We start from the raw sequence: 13,884 nt of genomic DNA, 5'->3' as shown, positions 1-13,884 counted from the left end.
ATTGACTGGTTTGACCTCCCTGCAGTCCAAGGGACTCTCAAGTCTTCTCCAGTACTACAATTTGAGATTACTGTTTATCCATATTTACCCACTTTCTTGGCTTACAGCCCAAACAATTAGCTATTTTCTCAATGAGACAGAGGCTCATCGAGAGCCCCTACAGATATCCCTACAGATTACAAAGATCCCTAAATCTCCAACAAATGGAACAACAAATTTATAACAAGGAAAAACATCTGATTCAGGTCAAGTCCATTCTCAGGCTTTACTGCTAAGCTGAAGAGAAAAGATACCACCCACTCTAGAGGCCATTAAGATTGAGAATGGGCAGTTTCCTTAAACTAATGTACAGGTTAATACGGCTTCCTTTCGGTAAGATGTTTATTCCTTTGCCAAAAGAACAGGAAAGAACAGATGTTACTGGTTTCAAAAATAGAGTCTAAGTCTACAGTTCTGTTTCCCCCCCTTTTTTGTTTCTACCACAGAAGAACTGTTTTTTTGTGACTTGGGTTCTATTCTTCTTGCAAGTGAAAATGAGCAAAAACAGTATCTCCCATGGCCAGGTTTCCCTGAGGAGTGTCCTTCGTCCATCTGTGCTAAGGACACTGCATGTATACGGTAAAAGGAAAAGCCCACCATCAGACTCTCCTGCTAAGTCTCCCTCTTTCCTGTTAGGAACGTCCTGCTAAGAAGCACCCAAACAGCACCCATACTCCAGCATTTACAAAGAGGCAATTAATATTTTTGATTATTACCACATAAATCCATATATGCTTTTCAGAATTTACTTCCAATTTTATAGAAGTATGTCAGCTTATTATTTCACATTTCTGAGAAGCAAAACTATTAACTTTCAGATGTGTGCTTTGGAATTCAGAGTTGTAAAGCCAGAGGGTAACTTGAGGTCTTATTTTTCATATCCCTGACCTCTTAATACCTGACTTTTCCAAAGCGTTCTCATCAATTTACAGTTACTGTATCATCTCTGGGCTCATTCCCCTCAAATTTTCCCATAATCTTCCTCAGTGACCACTTCTCTATTCACATCCTCTTGTATAGACACCTCTTAGCAACCTCCCAGAATTCACCAATTCGTATCTCCACTTATTCCTTCTCGTACCTTTGACCTCTTGCTTCTTCCACTCCTGTTTCCCATGAGTACCTCCCCTCAGTCCTAACTTCTTGCCCATCTCTTAGTCCTGAACACAGGCTGTCTGCCATGACAGCCTCTCTCTCATTGTGTCAGATCACCAGGCATCTTCCAAAGGCCTTGTCTGCCATAACATAAACTAAAATCTTGATCCTTTGGATTCTTTCCTAAAGCCCTAAGCCCTCTTTTACCATCTTCTCATAAAAGAAAAAAACAAAAACAAAAGTCCTCAGAACATGTTCAAAGACTGAAACTACCAGATGGGAGTCTTCCACTCTCTTCTCCCATTCTGCTTTGGAACAAGAATCCTAATCCTTTAATTATGTGCCTGACTCCTCACTATTCAAAAGCACTCACTTCCCTTTCTCAGGAAGACAACCTGCTTTCCTCTCAGTATGACTTAAAGATTTAGCTGTTTTAGACAAAACATTTTTGACCTAAATTAATGTCAATCTCCCAAGACAATAGAAATAAAAACGAAAATAAGCAAATGGGACCTAATCAAACTTACAAGCCTTTGCACAGCAAAGGAAATCATAAACCAAATGAAAAGACAACCCACAGAATAAGAGAAAATATTTGCAAATGATGAGCGCGATGAGGGCTTAAATTTCCAAAATATACAAACAGCTCATCCACCTTGACAATAAAAAAACAATCCAATTGAAAAATGGGCAGAAGACCTAAGTAGACACTTTTCCAAAGAAGAATAAAGATGGTCAATAGGCACGTGAAAAGATGCTCAACATCGCTAATTATTATAGAGAAATGAAAAAACTACAATGAGGTATCACCCCACACCAGTCAAATTAAAAAGTCTACTAATTACAAATGCTAGAGAGGGTATGCAGAAAATGGAAACCCCCTACACGGTTGGTGGGAGTGTAAGTTGGTGTAGCCACTGTGGAAAACAGCTTGAAGGTTCCTCAGAAAACTAAAACTAGAATTACCATATGATCCAGCAATTCCACTCCTGGGAATATACCTGGAAAAAATTATAGTTTTAAAAAAAACATATACCCCAATGCTCACAGCAGCACTACTTACAACAGTCACGACATGGAAGCAACCTAAATGCTCATCAACATGAGTGGATAAAGAGGATACAGTGTATATATACAACAATACCACTCAGCCACAAAAGAACTAAATAATGCCATCTGCAGCAACATGGACGCAATGAGAGGTTCACACGAAGTGAAGTCAGAAAGAGAAAGACAAACACCAGATGGCAGTACTTACATCTCACATGTGACACAAATGAACCTATCAATGAAACACAATCAGTGACAGAGAGCAGACCGGTGGCTGCCAAGGAGGCGGGTGGGGGAGAGACGCTTGAGAGTTTGGGGTTAGCAGACACCAACTGGGGATGTCCTACTGCGCAGCTCAGGGCATTATATTCAATATCCTGTGACAGAGCATCATGGGAAAGAAAATGAACAACGTGTGTATATGCATGCATAACAGTCATTTTGCTGAACAGCAGCAATTAACACTATAAACCAACTCTACTTCAATTTTTAAAGAAGACTTTAAGAAAAAAAGACTTTATTTGGACAGAATTTATACCAAATCAAAATCTCTAGTTTTTCACATTGCATTAATTTATTTAAGTCCTAAGTGACAGCAAAAAAGGGTACAACAGTTTAGAATTTTGTGCTCAAAAGGTGATTTACAAAATAATGACTAGTAGAGATGGTACTCCACTAAGCCCTCATTTTATGATAGATGCATTAACAATAGGAATTTTAAAACTTTTTTCTGAAAGAACTTTCTTATTACGCCCATCTGAAACGTTACTATGATTCCTGTGAGATACAACAAAACTATTCCGAGAGATTAGGAACCCAAATGATATGAATATGGTTAGGCATTCAAACATGTGGTCAATCACATGCTGTCAAAGTGTCCCAATATCTGTGCAGAAATGATCTGAACTAGTACAAACTTAAGGGTCTTCTCGGAACTAGTCTGGATGTTTTACACATAGACACATCAACAAACTTTGGTAAAATTATTATATTAAAATGGATCAAGTTATACTGATGCTAAATTTTCAAAGCCCAATTAAAAAACTTTAAGTCCTGGAATTTATATTGTTTCTCTTATAAAATACATTAGGGCAAATGAAATGCTACCGTACAGGACCAAATAAGTCCTTTGAAATAACTCTCCAGCTAAAGCCACTAACATTCAAGATGAGAAGGAAGCTGAGGCAGCAGTCACTTGGCTTTCAAGAAAGGTCACAGTTCACCCGAGGAGCCTAGAAATGCCAAGGCTAGACCTAGTCCTCTCCCTTATCACACAGAGACATGTACAGTGTATCTGAACATTTTAAGATATGTTCAATATATGTGAACATTTTAACATCCATCAACTTTCTAAATAGAAGAAATGAATTGTAATTAAGTTATGAAATGTGAACGCCAAGAGAAAAGCCCAGATTAAAGTTCAAAATTAAATGAACCATGACAAAGAGATTGTTTATGGGGGGTGGGAGGGAGCTTCTAGAGGGAGGGGATATATACACACAGTGATGACTGATACACGATGTATAGCAGAAACCAGCATAATGTAGAGCAATTATCCTATTAAAAATGGAAAATAATAAAATACATTAAAAAAAAGATTGTTTATATAAACAAGTAAGAAAAAAGTTTGGTAGAAAATTCTTTTCTTCTTCCTGATTACGTTTCAAAAAATCTTTTTTTCTTCTCAAATGTCTTAAGAGAAATTTTAATTTCTGTTATAATGAGCCTTGGATTAATAAGAGTTTATGGCAAACTGCCAAACCTCAAGTCCCTACACATTGACCTTTACTCATGCAGAATCAGATTTCAGACGTGCCTTTCTACAACTCCAGATTAGCAGCAATTGAAAAGGTAACACAGATTTTGAGAAACAATCCTAAACAAAACTTCATTTAATTGTCAGATAGGATTCAATCACTAACCTTAATGCTTAAGAAGTGAGATAATTTTTCTACTATTAGGAAACCAATACTCTACTCAGTGAATCTGATAATTCAATTAATAATTTGGGCCTTCCTGATTTAGAACCATTTTTTAAACATTTAAAGATAATCAGTTTTATTTATCTCCTAACAATACTTACTGATGATCACTACTTTCTACAACTCAAAAAAAAGCTCATTAGAGAAAGAATCCATGGTAACCCCAAGGAAAAATACAAAATAACTAGTAACTTTTCTGACCTCACATCTAACCAGCAAAAGTGAGTCATTTGCCCCCCAGCATTTTTACTTCTGATGTTACCTGCTCAAGACTCACATAATCATCTTCAGTAATAATGGCATTTGTGCTACAGAGCAAATTACAGAGCCTAAGCAATCTGAAACAGAAACTTACTGACCATCTACTCAGAAACTAGGTCAAGAGGACCCTGGGGATCACTGGATCAAGCCCATGTTAGTTCCTTTTATAATAAAAACAAAAAAACAGGTTGCTCTGAAACAGAAACATTTCAAACAACTATATGAGCAAAGTCACTCTGATTTATGCTATTAAACACAAATCAAGCAAATTCATTAAGCTGCTTACAAAGGGCTTTTTATTTATAGTCTATGAACAAGTAAGCTTCTAATACTACTGGCCAGGCTCTGGGCAGGTCATGGAACTTTCTTCCAAAGAAATCAGGGGACCTTAATTTTTCTTTTTTAATCTTTTAAATACTATTAGAGCAATACTCTAAAGTTTCTATAACCACAACCAATGAGAAAAAAGGAAAACATGAGCAGGTTAACACTTCTTGAAAATAAACACAGCAAAAAAAAAGATTTAAATTAATTTACAGAACAGTTCAAGTATTCAAAAATGAAGGTTAAGTACAGACCTTATTAAAATACGATACCAAAGTACTATTTTAAAAAAATGGTGCTACTATCATAATAATGAAAGATACTACTGGCAAGGTTTAAGCACAAAGGCCAATTATTTGAGGGACAGATTCCATCCTTAAAAAAATGGGTCAGAATCAGTCATTCCTTAAGATTATTTTGTGAAGGAGCACAATTAAAAAGTCTATAATACTAAAGAACAAAACCAGAGGTATCGTGCCCCATGATTTCAAACTATAGTACAAAGCTTTTCAGTAATCTAAACACTATGGTGCTGGGATAAAAACAGACACAAAGATTAATGGGACACAACAGACAGCCCAGAAATAAACCCACACTCACACGGTCAATTGATCTCTCACAAAGGAGGCAAAAATACAGAACGGGAAAAAGACAGCCTCTTCAGTAAGTGGTTTTGGAAAGACTGGACAGCTTCATGTAAAAGAATCAAACTGAACTACTTTCTCACACTATATACAAAAATAAACTCAAAATGAATTAAACTTAAATGTTTGTAAGACCTGAAACAAGACACCTAGGAGAAAACACAGGCAATACTAGGGATGAAACATACAACATGACTAATGTAATCAACGGTGCTATATAGGAAAGCTGTTAAAGAGTAAATCCTAAAGAGTTCTTATTTTTTTTAGTATTTTTTTCCTTTTGTATCTATAGAAGATGGCAGATGTTCATTAAACTTACTGTGGTAATCATTTCATGATGTATGTAAGTCAAATCATTACGCTGTACATTTTAAACTTATACAGTACTATATGTCAATTATATCTAAATACAACTGTAAGAAAGAAACTTTAAAAGAAAACATAGGCAGTATACTCTGACACTGGTCTTCACATTTTTTTGGATATGCTTCCTCAGGTAAGGGAAACTAAAGAAAAAAAAAGCACCTCCCCCCCAAAAAAACCCAAACGAAAAAACCAAATGGGACTACATCAAATTAAAAAAGCTTCTAATTAGCAAAAACTATCAACAAAACGAAAAGGCACCCTACTGAATGGAAGAAGATACCTGCAAATGATATATCTGATAAGGGGTTAAGATCCAAAATATACAAAGAACTCATACAACTCAGGATTAAAAAAGACAACCTGATAAAAAACGGGCAGAGGACCTCAACAGCCGTTTCTCTGCAGGAGACATACAGATGCCGTGAAAAGTTCACCACCACTGGCCCTCAGGGCGCTGCAAGCAAAGCCAGAGTCAGAATGGCTGTTACCAAAAGGAGAACACGTGCTGGTGAGGATGCGGAGAAAAGGGAACCCTCGTACATCGCAAACTGGTGCGTCCACTACAGAAAACACTATGGAGGTTCCTCAAAAAAAATTAAAAATAAAACTACCATGTGACACAGCAATTCCACTTCTGGGTATTTTTCTGAAGAAAACAAAAACAATGATTCAAAACCATATATGCACCCTATGTATTGTAGCATCATTTGCAATAGTCAAGATACGGAAACAACCTCAGCATCCATCAACAGATGAATGGGTACCCCTATTCAGCACATGTGACCACCTCCTCTGTCCTCACACAGGTCCAGGCCACCATCTCAGACCTGGAGTCTTTTAATGGCCTCTTCAAGGAGGCCACCGTTCCCTCCCAGGGTCTGGCACAGAGGTATCTGTTAGAACATCAATCAGATCAGATCACTCCTCTGCTCCAAGCCTGCCCATGGCTCACCAGCTCACACAGAGGAAAAGCCATAGGCCTCAACCTGACCCACAGGAACTTAGTTGAGCCAGCTGTTTCCTCTCCAACCCCATCTCCCCACACACCCTTAACTAACACCACTGGCCTCGCTGCTGTTCCTTGAACCAGAAACATACTCCCACATCAAAGTATAAGGTGTAGAAGCCTTTTTCCAGGCTTGGAGAGAACTCTTCAAGCAGAGGTAACAGCAGTGAATAGATCTCCAGATCACCATACAAGCAAGCAGAGCACAGATGGGGTTGAAACAGCAAACCAGGGTGTTTGCTGCTCAGGGGGCTGCAGAAAGCCAGTGGTGTAAGCAAGGTGGATGTAAAGGAGGTGAGAAGAGGAGTCAGTCCTCCCCCTCCAGGTCTTCCTGTGCCCCTCTTCAATTTGAATGTTTCTAGATGGTATTCACCTGGGTATCTCCACCTGGCACACTGAGTATTTTCTGTAAGTTTGTTTCCTGTCCTCCCTCACTGGAATGCAAACTCCATGAAGGCAGTAAGTTACTTTGTGTTGTTCCCAGTGGGGTTCTTAGTCCTGGCATGTAGCAAGCACTCAGTAATTATACACTAAATGACCACATTAATAAATAACTGAAAAAAACCAAGGGCTTCCCTTGTGGCTCAGCTGGTAAAGAATCTGCCTGCAGTGCAGGAGACCTGGGTTCAATCCCTGGGTTGGGAAGATCCCCTGCAGAAGGGAAAGGCTACCCACTCCAGTATTCTGGTCTGGAGAATTCCATGGACTGTAGAGTCCACAGGGTTGCAAAGAGCTGGACACGACTAAGCAACTGAGCAACTTTCATTTCACTTCAACTGAAAAAACAGATGAACAGATAAAGAAAAGGTGGTATGTGTATGTATGTGTGTGTTTGATGAACTGACAGTACATCCTCTAATGAACTTCATAAGGGAGCCAGTGTGTCGATGGACTTTCTTCACATGTATATTCAAAACGTGCAGAGGTTTCACTGAGTGGCACCATACTTTTCTGGGTACCATATGGGACCACACTTCAGTAACATTCTTGAACATTTGCTTGATAAATCTTAAATCTTTCTTAATTTGGACTGTCATATCCAACAACTTCATCACTCCTAGACAGCCACCTGCGTGCACCCCCAGCATGCCGCAGTCTGACAGAGTGCTACATGTGAATCAAGGTGGGAGTGACTGGTCCATATCACGCCACTCTTTGCTATCCAACAGTTTGGCCTTCTCCATGGGAATGCCCTGCTGGGGACCAAAGCTTTTCAAGGTGCCTGTTTTTCAGCCCTGAAAACATACAAATGACCATATATTCATACCTGCTTCTGCTTTTTTCTGGGATCTGCTATTAGAACAAACAAATACTAATGTTGTCTCCTAAACTTATTCTTTATAATTTGGTGATGGTCAAGTAGTTTTAAGCCTTTAAGATCAAGTTCTCTTATAGTTTTGGCAATCCCAACTTGATAAAAGTTATATGCCCAGTCCTAATAAAAATGTTTGAGTCTTAAAGAAATATATACTTCAATCTGAAAAAACAGAAATTAAAAATTTTAAGATTTTTTAGATATCAAGGAAAGTTCACCTTCCTTCTGATGCTTTGTTAACAAATAATGGGCCGAAAATCTCAGGAAAACCATCCAAATTCCTCATCTTTTCCCACTGATCTTCCAGTATAAAATGTTTTTGATAGTCAAGTGCAAAGATGACATCCAAAAAATAAACCTGATTTTACAAGAACTTCAAGGAAGAATTTAAGTTACAGATCATAATTTCTCCCTCATTAAATTATATAAATGTATTAAAATATCACTACAGTTGCCCAGACCTGATAGAAAAGCACCATCAAAAGGCTTTTCATTATTCAACAGCTGCTGTCACTGTTTAGTCAATGCCCTCTGCTGCTGCTGCTAAGTCGCTTCAGTCATGTCTGACTCTGTGCGACCCCAGAGACGGCAGCCCACCAGGCTCCCCCGTCCCTGGGATTCTCCAGGCAAGAACACTGGAGTGGGTTGCCATTTCCTTCTCCAGTGACGAAAGTGAAAAGTTAAAGCGGAGCCGCTTAGTCGTGTCCGACCCTTAGCGACCCCATGGACTGCAGGCTACCAGGCTCCTCCGTCCATGGGATTTTCCAGGCAAGAGTACTGGAGTGGGGTGCCATTTCCTTCTCCAAGTCAATGCCCTCAGTGACCATCAATCTCATGAATGTAGTTTTAAAGGTCAGGTTAGGCCAGAAGCTGTCTGAGAGGTAACCAAAAAGGTATAAAATGAGATGACAAAACAAATTCTCTTATTTTCTTTTAAATGGTGTTCAAAATCTACATGGAATGGAGTCAGAAAGAGCTGTTTTAAGTCCAAAGATCTGCATCAATCCTCAGTCTTCTGTATTATTTCAGAAGAGACTGCTATACAGAATGTAATCTCCCTCTTCCAGTAAGCAGCCTAACTAAGGTGACCTCTAAAAATGATGTGCTATTCACTTGACCCAGAAAACCCCACAAAATCCAGCAAACCAAGGAGTTCAAATCTTCATGTTCCCTTTAAGAACACTTGTGAAACTGCCCAGGCCATTAAGGGTACGCATAGCCAAAAAGCCAAGTATCTGAAGGATGTCACTCTACAGAAGCGACGTGTGCCATTCTGTTGTCAATAGTACACTGGAGTTGGTAGGTGTGCACAGGCCAAACACTGGGGCTGGATGCAGGATTGACAGCCCAGAAAGAGTGCTGAATTTTCATTGCACATGCTCAAAAATGCAGAGAGTAAAGCTGAACTGAAGGGCTTAGATGTAGATTCTCTGCTCACTGAGGACATCCAGGTGAACAAAGCCCCCAAAATGCGGGTCAGGACTTACAGAGCTCACAGGGGGATCAAGCAGTACCTGAGCTCTCCCTGCCACACTGAAACGATCCTAACTGAAAAAGAATAGACTGTTTCAAAACCAGAAGAAGAGGTTGCACGGAAGAAAAAGATATCCCAGAAGAAACGGAAGAAACAAAAACTTACAGTCTGGGAATAAATGTCGCCAAAAAAAAAAAAAAAAAAAAAGGCAAATAAAAGTGTTGGTTGCATTAAAAAAAAGTAATCTCTATCAATTCATTTTAAGTGGTTCTTTTACTTCTATATTGTTCAATATTGCACAAGCATCCACACTAATAATAAGGTACGAGTTAATTAATGATGCCTTGAAACAAGTCTTTGTTTTATATCATAAGATCAAATCTTTAAACTATCAGGTTCCACAAAAGATAAATAAACACATCAATTCTTTCTCATGCCTTAATAGTACAAATCCTGAGGACCACAGGCAGATTGAGAAAATGCTGACTACTTGTGAACTCTATATTCAAATGATACTTTAATGTTTCTGCTTTCCTTTATGACAATTTTGAAGTTCAAGAGTGTTTTTCACAATGTACTACAAAAATATGATGAAAAAAATCAAGCAGACAAGCAACAAAGGGTAAAAAGCAACATACATTAATGGATATTCTAGATAATCATAGAATGATAATTTGTTTCTAGACTTTCTAAGAAAGTACTCTTAAAATACAATAAAATATTGCTTTGATAACTTGTTCTAAAAACAAACAGTAGATTTAATTCAAAATATACCATTTTCCCCATATTCCTATTTCTCATTATATGGATGTCATTTATTCTAAGCTATAAAATGCTTCATACCTATTGCATTGAAATAGGTTAACATAAAAGATCTTTGGAAACAGGTTCTCTACAAATCAGATACCATCATCCCAATGAGAAATGATATGGGGTTAACAAACAGCACTATTAATTTATTGATCATGCCTGAGCCCAAATGGAGAACTTAACAGGAATTAGTACGTTTTGCTTATTGGATTAAGGATCGCCCATCATCAGGTTTCTAACCCAAGCATTTAAATTACATTGTAGGACTTCCCTGGTGCTAAATGGATAAGAATCTGCCTGACAATGCAAAGGATACAGGTTTGATCCCTGGTCCAGGAAGATGCCACATGCTGCAGAGCAACTAAGCCAGTGAGTCACAACTACTGCACCTGTGCTCTACAGCCTGCGAGCGCAACCTCTGCGCCCATGTGCCACGACTAGCGAAGCCTGTGCACTCAAGCCTGTATTCCACAAGAAGCCACCGCAGTGAGAAGCCAGTGGCCACAACGAAGGGCAGCCCCTGCTCACCACGACTAGACAAAGCCTGCACACAGTAATGAAGACCCAGCACAGTCAAACACAGATAAATAAAATCACACTGTAAAAAAAAAAAAAAAGACCTGTATTACAAAAAACAAAACCAATGCCACTAGAATCTCAATAATTAGAATGTATCAATGACGAAAACAACTGAAGAAAACATTTTTGCTGGAGGGAGGGATATTTACAACAGATATCAGGATGGTTACAATCTATCAGAAAATGTAATAGAAAAGTAAACTTCACAAGATCTATTGGGTTGGCCAAAAAGGTCGTTCGACTTTTCCCATTTTACAGAAAAACCTGTATGAACTTTCTAGATGTTCCACATGTTTGTATACGTGTGCGTGTGCGGGGTGGTAGTGAGAAATAGATTGGTCAGGGTAGGCCTGACTACTCCTTGCAAAGGAAACAGGCAATGGACAAATTCTAAAACGCAAGAGGAGGAGGAGATGAGTCGGAGATGAGGTCAGAAGTAATGGGGAGGAAAGCAGGATCCTAAAGGGGCTTCTAAGCCTCAGAAATGTGGAATGAATTCTGAGCGAAACAGCAAAACCTTGGAAGGTTTTGAGTAGAGAAGTGATATAATTTATTTATCTTTTAATAGGCTCATTCTAGCTGTTATGCTAAAAACAGATATGGGGCTAAGGACAGAAGAAGGCTTTTGAAGTAAATCAGATGAGAGAACGGTGATTTGGATCAGCACTGGATATGATCAGATTCTAGATATATTCTGAAAACAACAGGTTCCTGATGAAAAATCAAGGATGATGCCAAAATCAGAGTGTTAAGTAGGAATCATGGACGTGATACCTTCAAGGATCACAGCCTTGTCATGGCAAAGGGGCCTGTATAACTCATTGAAGCTATGAGCCGTCCTGTGCAGGGCCACCTAAGACAGATGGGTCATAGTAAAGAGTTCTGACAAATCGTGGTTCACTGGAGGAAGACGTGCAATCCACTTAAGCATTCTCGACACGAGAACCCCATGAACAGTATGAAAAGACAAAACAGATATGACACCAGAAGATGAGCCCCCCAGGTTGGAAGGTGTCCAATATGCTTCTTGGGTAGAGAAGAGGGCAATCATTAGCTCCATGAAAGAATGAAGCAGATGGGCCAAAGCGGAAACAACGCTCAGTTGTGGATGTGTCTGGTGGTGAAAGTAAAGTCCAAAACTGTAAAGAACAATACTGCATAGGAACCTGGAATGTTAGGTCCACGAATCAAGGTAAATGGGAGGTGGTCAAGCAGGAGATGGCAAGAGTTAACATCAACATCTTAGGAATCAGTGGACTAAAATGGATGACAACCGGCGAATTTAATTCAGATGACCATTATATCTACTACCGTAGGAAAGAATCCCTTAGAAGAAATGGAGTAGCCCTCATGATCAACGAAAGAGTTCAAAATACAGTACTTAGGTGCAATCTCAAAAACAACAAAATGATCTTGGTTTGTTTCCAAGGCAACCATTTAACATTAATGGTTTAATGTTGGACAGTAATCCAAGTCTATGCCCCAACCACTGATGCCAAAGAGAGTTGGCAGAAAGAGTGCCTGAAAAACAATGGACAAGAGATTCATAACATTGTTGTACAGCAGACAGTGACCAAAATCATCCCAAAGAAAAAGAAAAGCAAGAAGGCAAAGTGATTGTCTGAGGAGGCTTTACAAATAGCCGAGGAAAGAAGAGAAGTGAAAGGCAAGGGAGAAAGGGAAAAATATTTATAACTGAATGCAGAGTTCTCAAGAATAGCAAGGAGAGATGAAAAGACCTTCTTAAATGAACAATGCAAAGAAAGAGAGGAAAACAATAGAATGGGAAAGACCCATTCTCTTTAAGAGTAGGGAAAAGGCAAATACGGTGGTACAGGTGGTAGTAGATAGTCAGGAAGGGTGGTGGGAGTCTGCAGAAGTTCCTGTATCACTTTCATTTTCTCAGCTGAAGAAAATTACATTTCAGGTAACTCTACTAATAAGCAATATAAAAAAGCAAGAACTACTGGTCAGAAATAATAGGTCTTACCTGACCCACTCATATTTCCCAATGGTGCTTTCTTCTCCTAAAAATGCACATTTATCTTTACATATAACCAGGCTGGAAAACCTAAGAATCTTTTGACAGTTCAACATATACAAGGTTCACCAATAAAAACACAGGAAAAAGTGATAGAATCAGTCAAATTTATTTCTATGCTCTGGTAGAAGGCTCATTTATATGATGATAAATCACTTTAAGATTTAGAGTATAGGGCACTGACCATTAAGAGCTTTAGCTCTAAAAAGAAACAGTACTCTAACAATTCACATATAAAAGTGAAATGGGAAGAGGGTGATAAAATTGATGGTATTTAAGGGTAAAAATCTGTAACAAGTAATAAACCATAGGGGTTTCCCTGGTGGCTCAGTGGTAAAGAATCCTCCTCACAATGCAGGAGATGTGGATTCAATCCCTGGATTGGGAATATGCCCTAGGGAAATGGCAACCCACTCCAGTATTCCTGTCTGGGAAAGCCCGTGGACAGAGCCTGGTGGGCTTCAGTTCAAGGGGTCACAAAAGAGTCAGACATGACTTAGTGACTAACAGCAAAAGCAGCAGCAGTAAACCATAGTAATCTAATGCACAGTATAATGGATATAGAATATAGTAGTGTACAATAATTATGTAATCACATTATAATATATAAATCTATCAAAATAACAGACTGCACTCCTTAAAGTTACACAACGTTACATGTCAAACTTACTCAATAAAAAAGAAAAGTGAAATGCACTTTTCACAACAGGAGACTGAATTTCCTTCTGAGCAGAAACACAATTTTGAAGGGTACTTACCAACAGTGGTCACAGGAGGCTGGGAAGGGTACTGGGAACTTGTTGTGGCAGGATACTGACCACCAGGTGGGTAAGGACAGCCGGTGTAACCACTAAAGAAAAGAACAGAAAACATTAAATACTGTGATGGCCCAAACTCT

The 13,884-nt window shown here is 38.9% G+C and overlaps 2 protein-coding genes across 3 annotated transcripts in view; one reads left to right on the top strand and one right to left on the bottom strand.

The window, feature by feature from the left end:
* The window catches only part of LOC102274105 (L-lactate dehydrogenase C chain), a 65,186-nt gene extending 51,478 nt beyond the window's left edge, over positions 1-13,708 (top strand). Inside the window, exon 8 of the transcript XR_011463116.1 lies at positions 10,631-13,708. The gene's annotated coding sequence lies outside the window, so the exon portion shown is untranslated. The remainder of the gene's footprint in view (positions 1-10,630) is intronic.
* Positions 1-13,884, bottom strand: part of TSG101 (tumor susceptibility 101) — a 41,697-nt gene that overhangs the window by 3,965 nt on the left and 23,848 nt on the right. For both annotated transcript variants that reach the window (XM_070365252.1, XM_070365253.1), the window contains one exon: positions 13,745-13,836. In XM_070365252.1, coding sequence (XP_070221353.1) covers positions 13,745-13,836 — 92 coding nt within the window. The remainder of the gene's footprint in view (positions 1-13,744; positions 13,837-13,884) is intronic.

This window comes from Bos mutus, chromosome 29 (genome assembly GCF_027580195.1).
Source record: "Bos mutus isolate GX-2022 chromosome 29, NWIPB_WYAK_1.1, whole genome shotgun sequence".
NCBI lineage: Eukaryota > Metazoa > Chordata > Mammalia > Artiodactyla > Bovidae > Bos > Bos mutus.
Note: the sequence above shows the minus strand (reverse complement) of the source record. Positions and strands in the feature narration are given on the sequence as shown.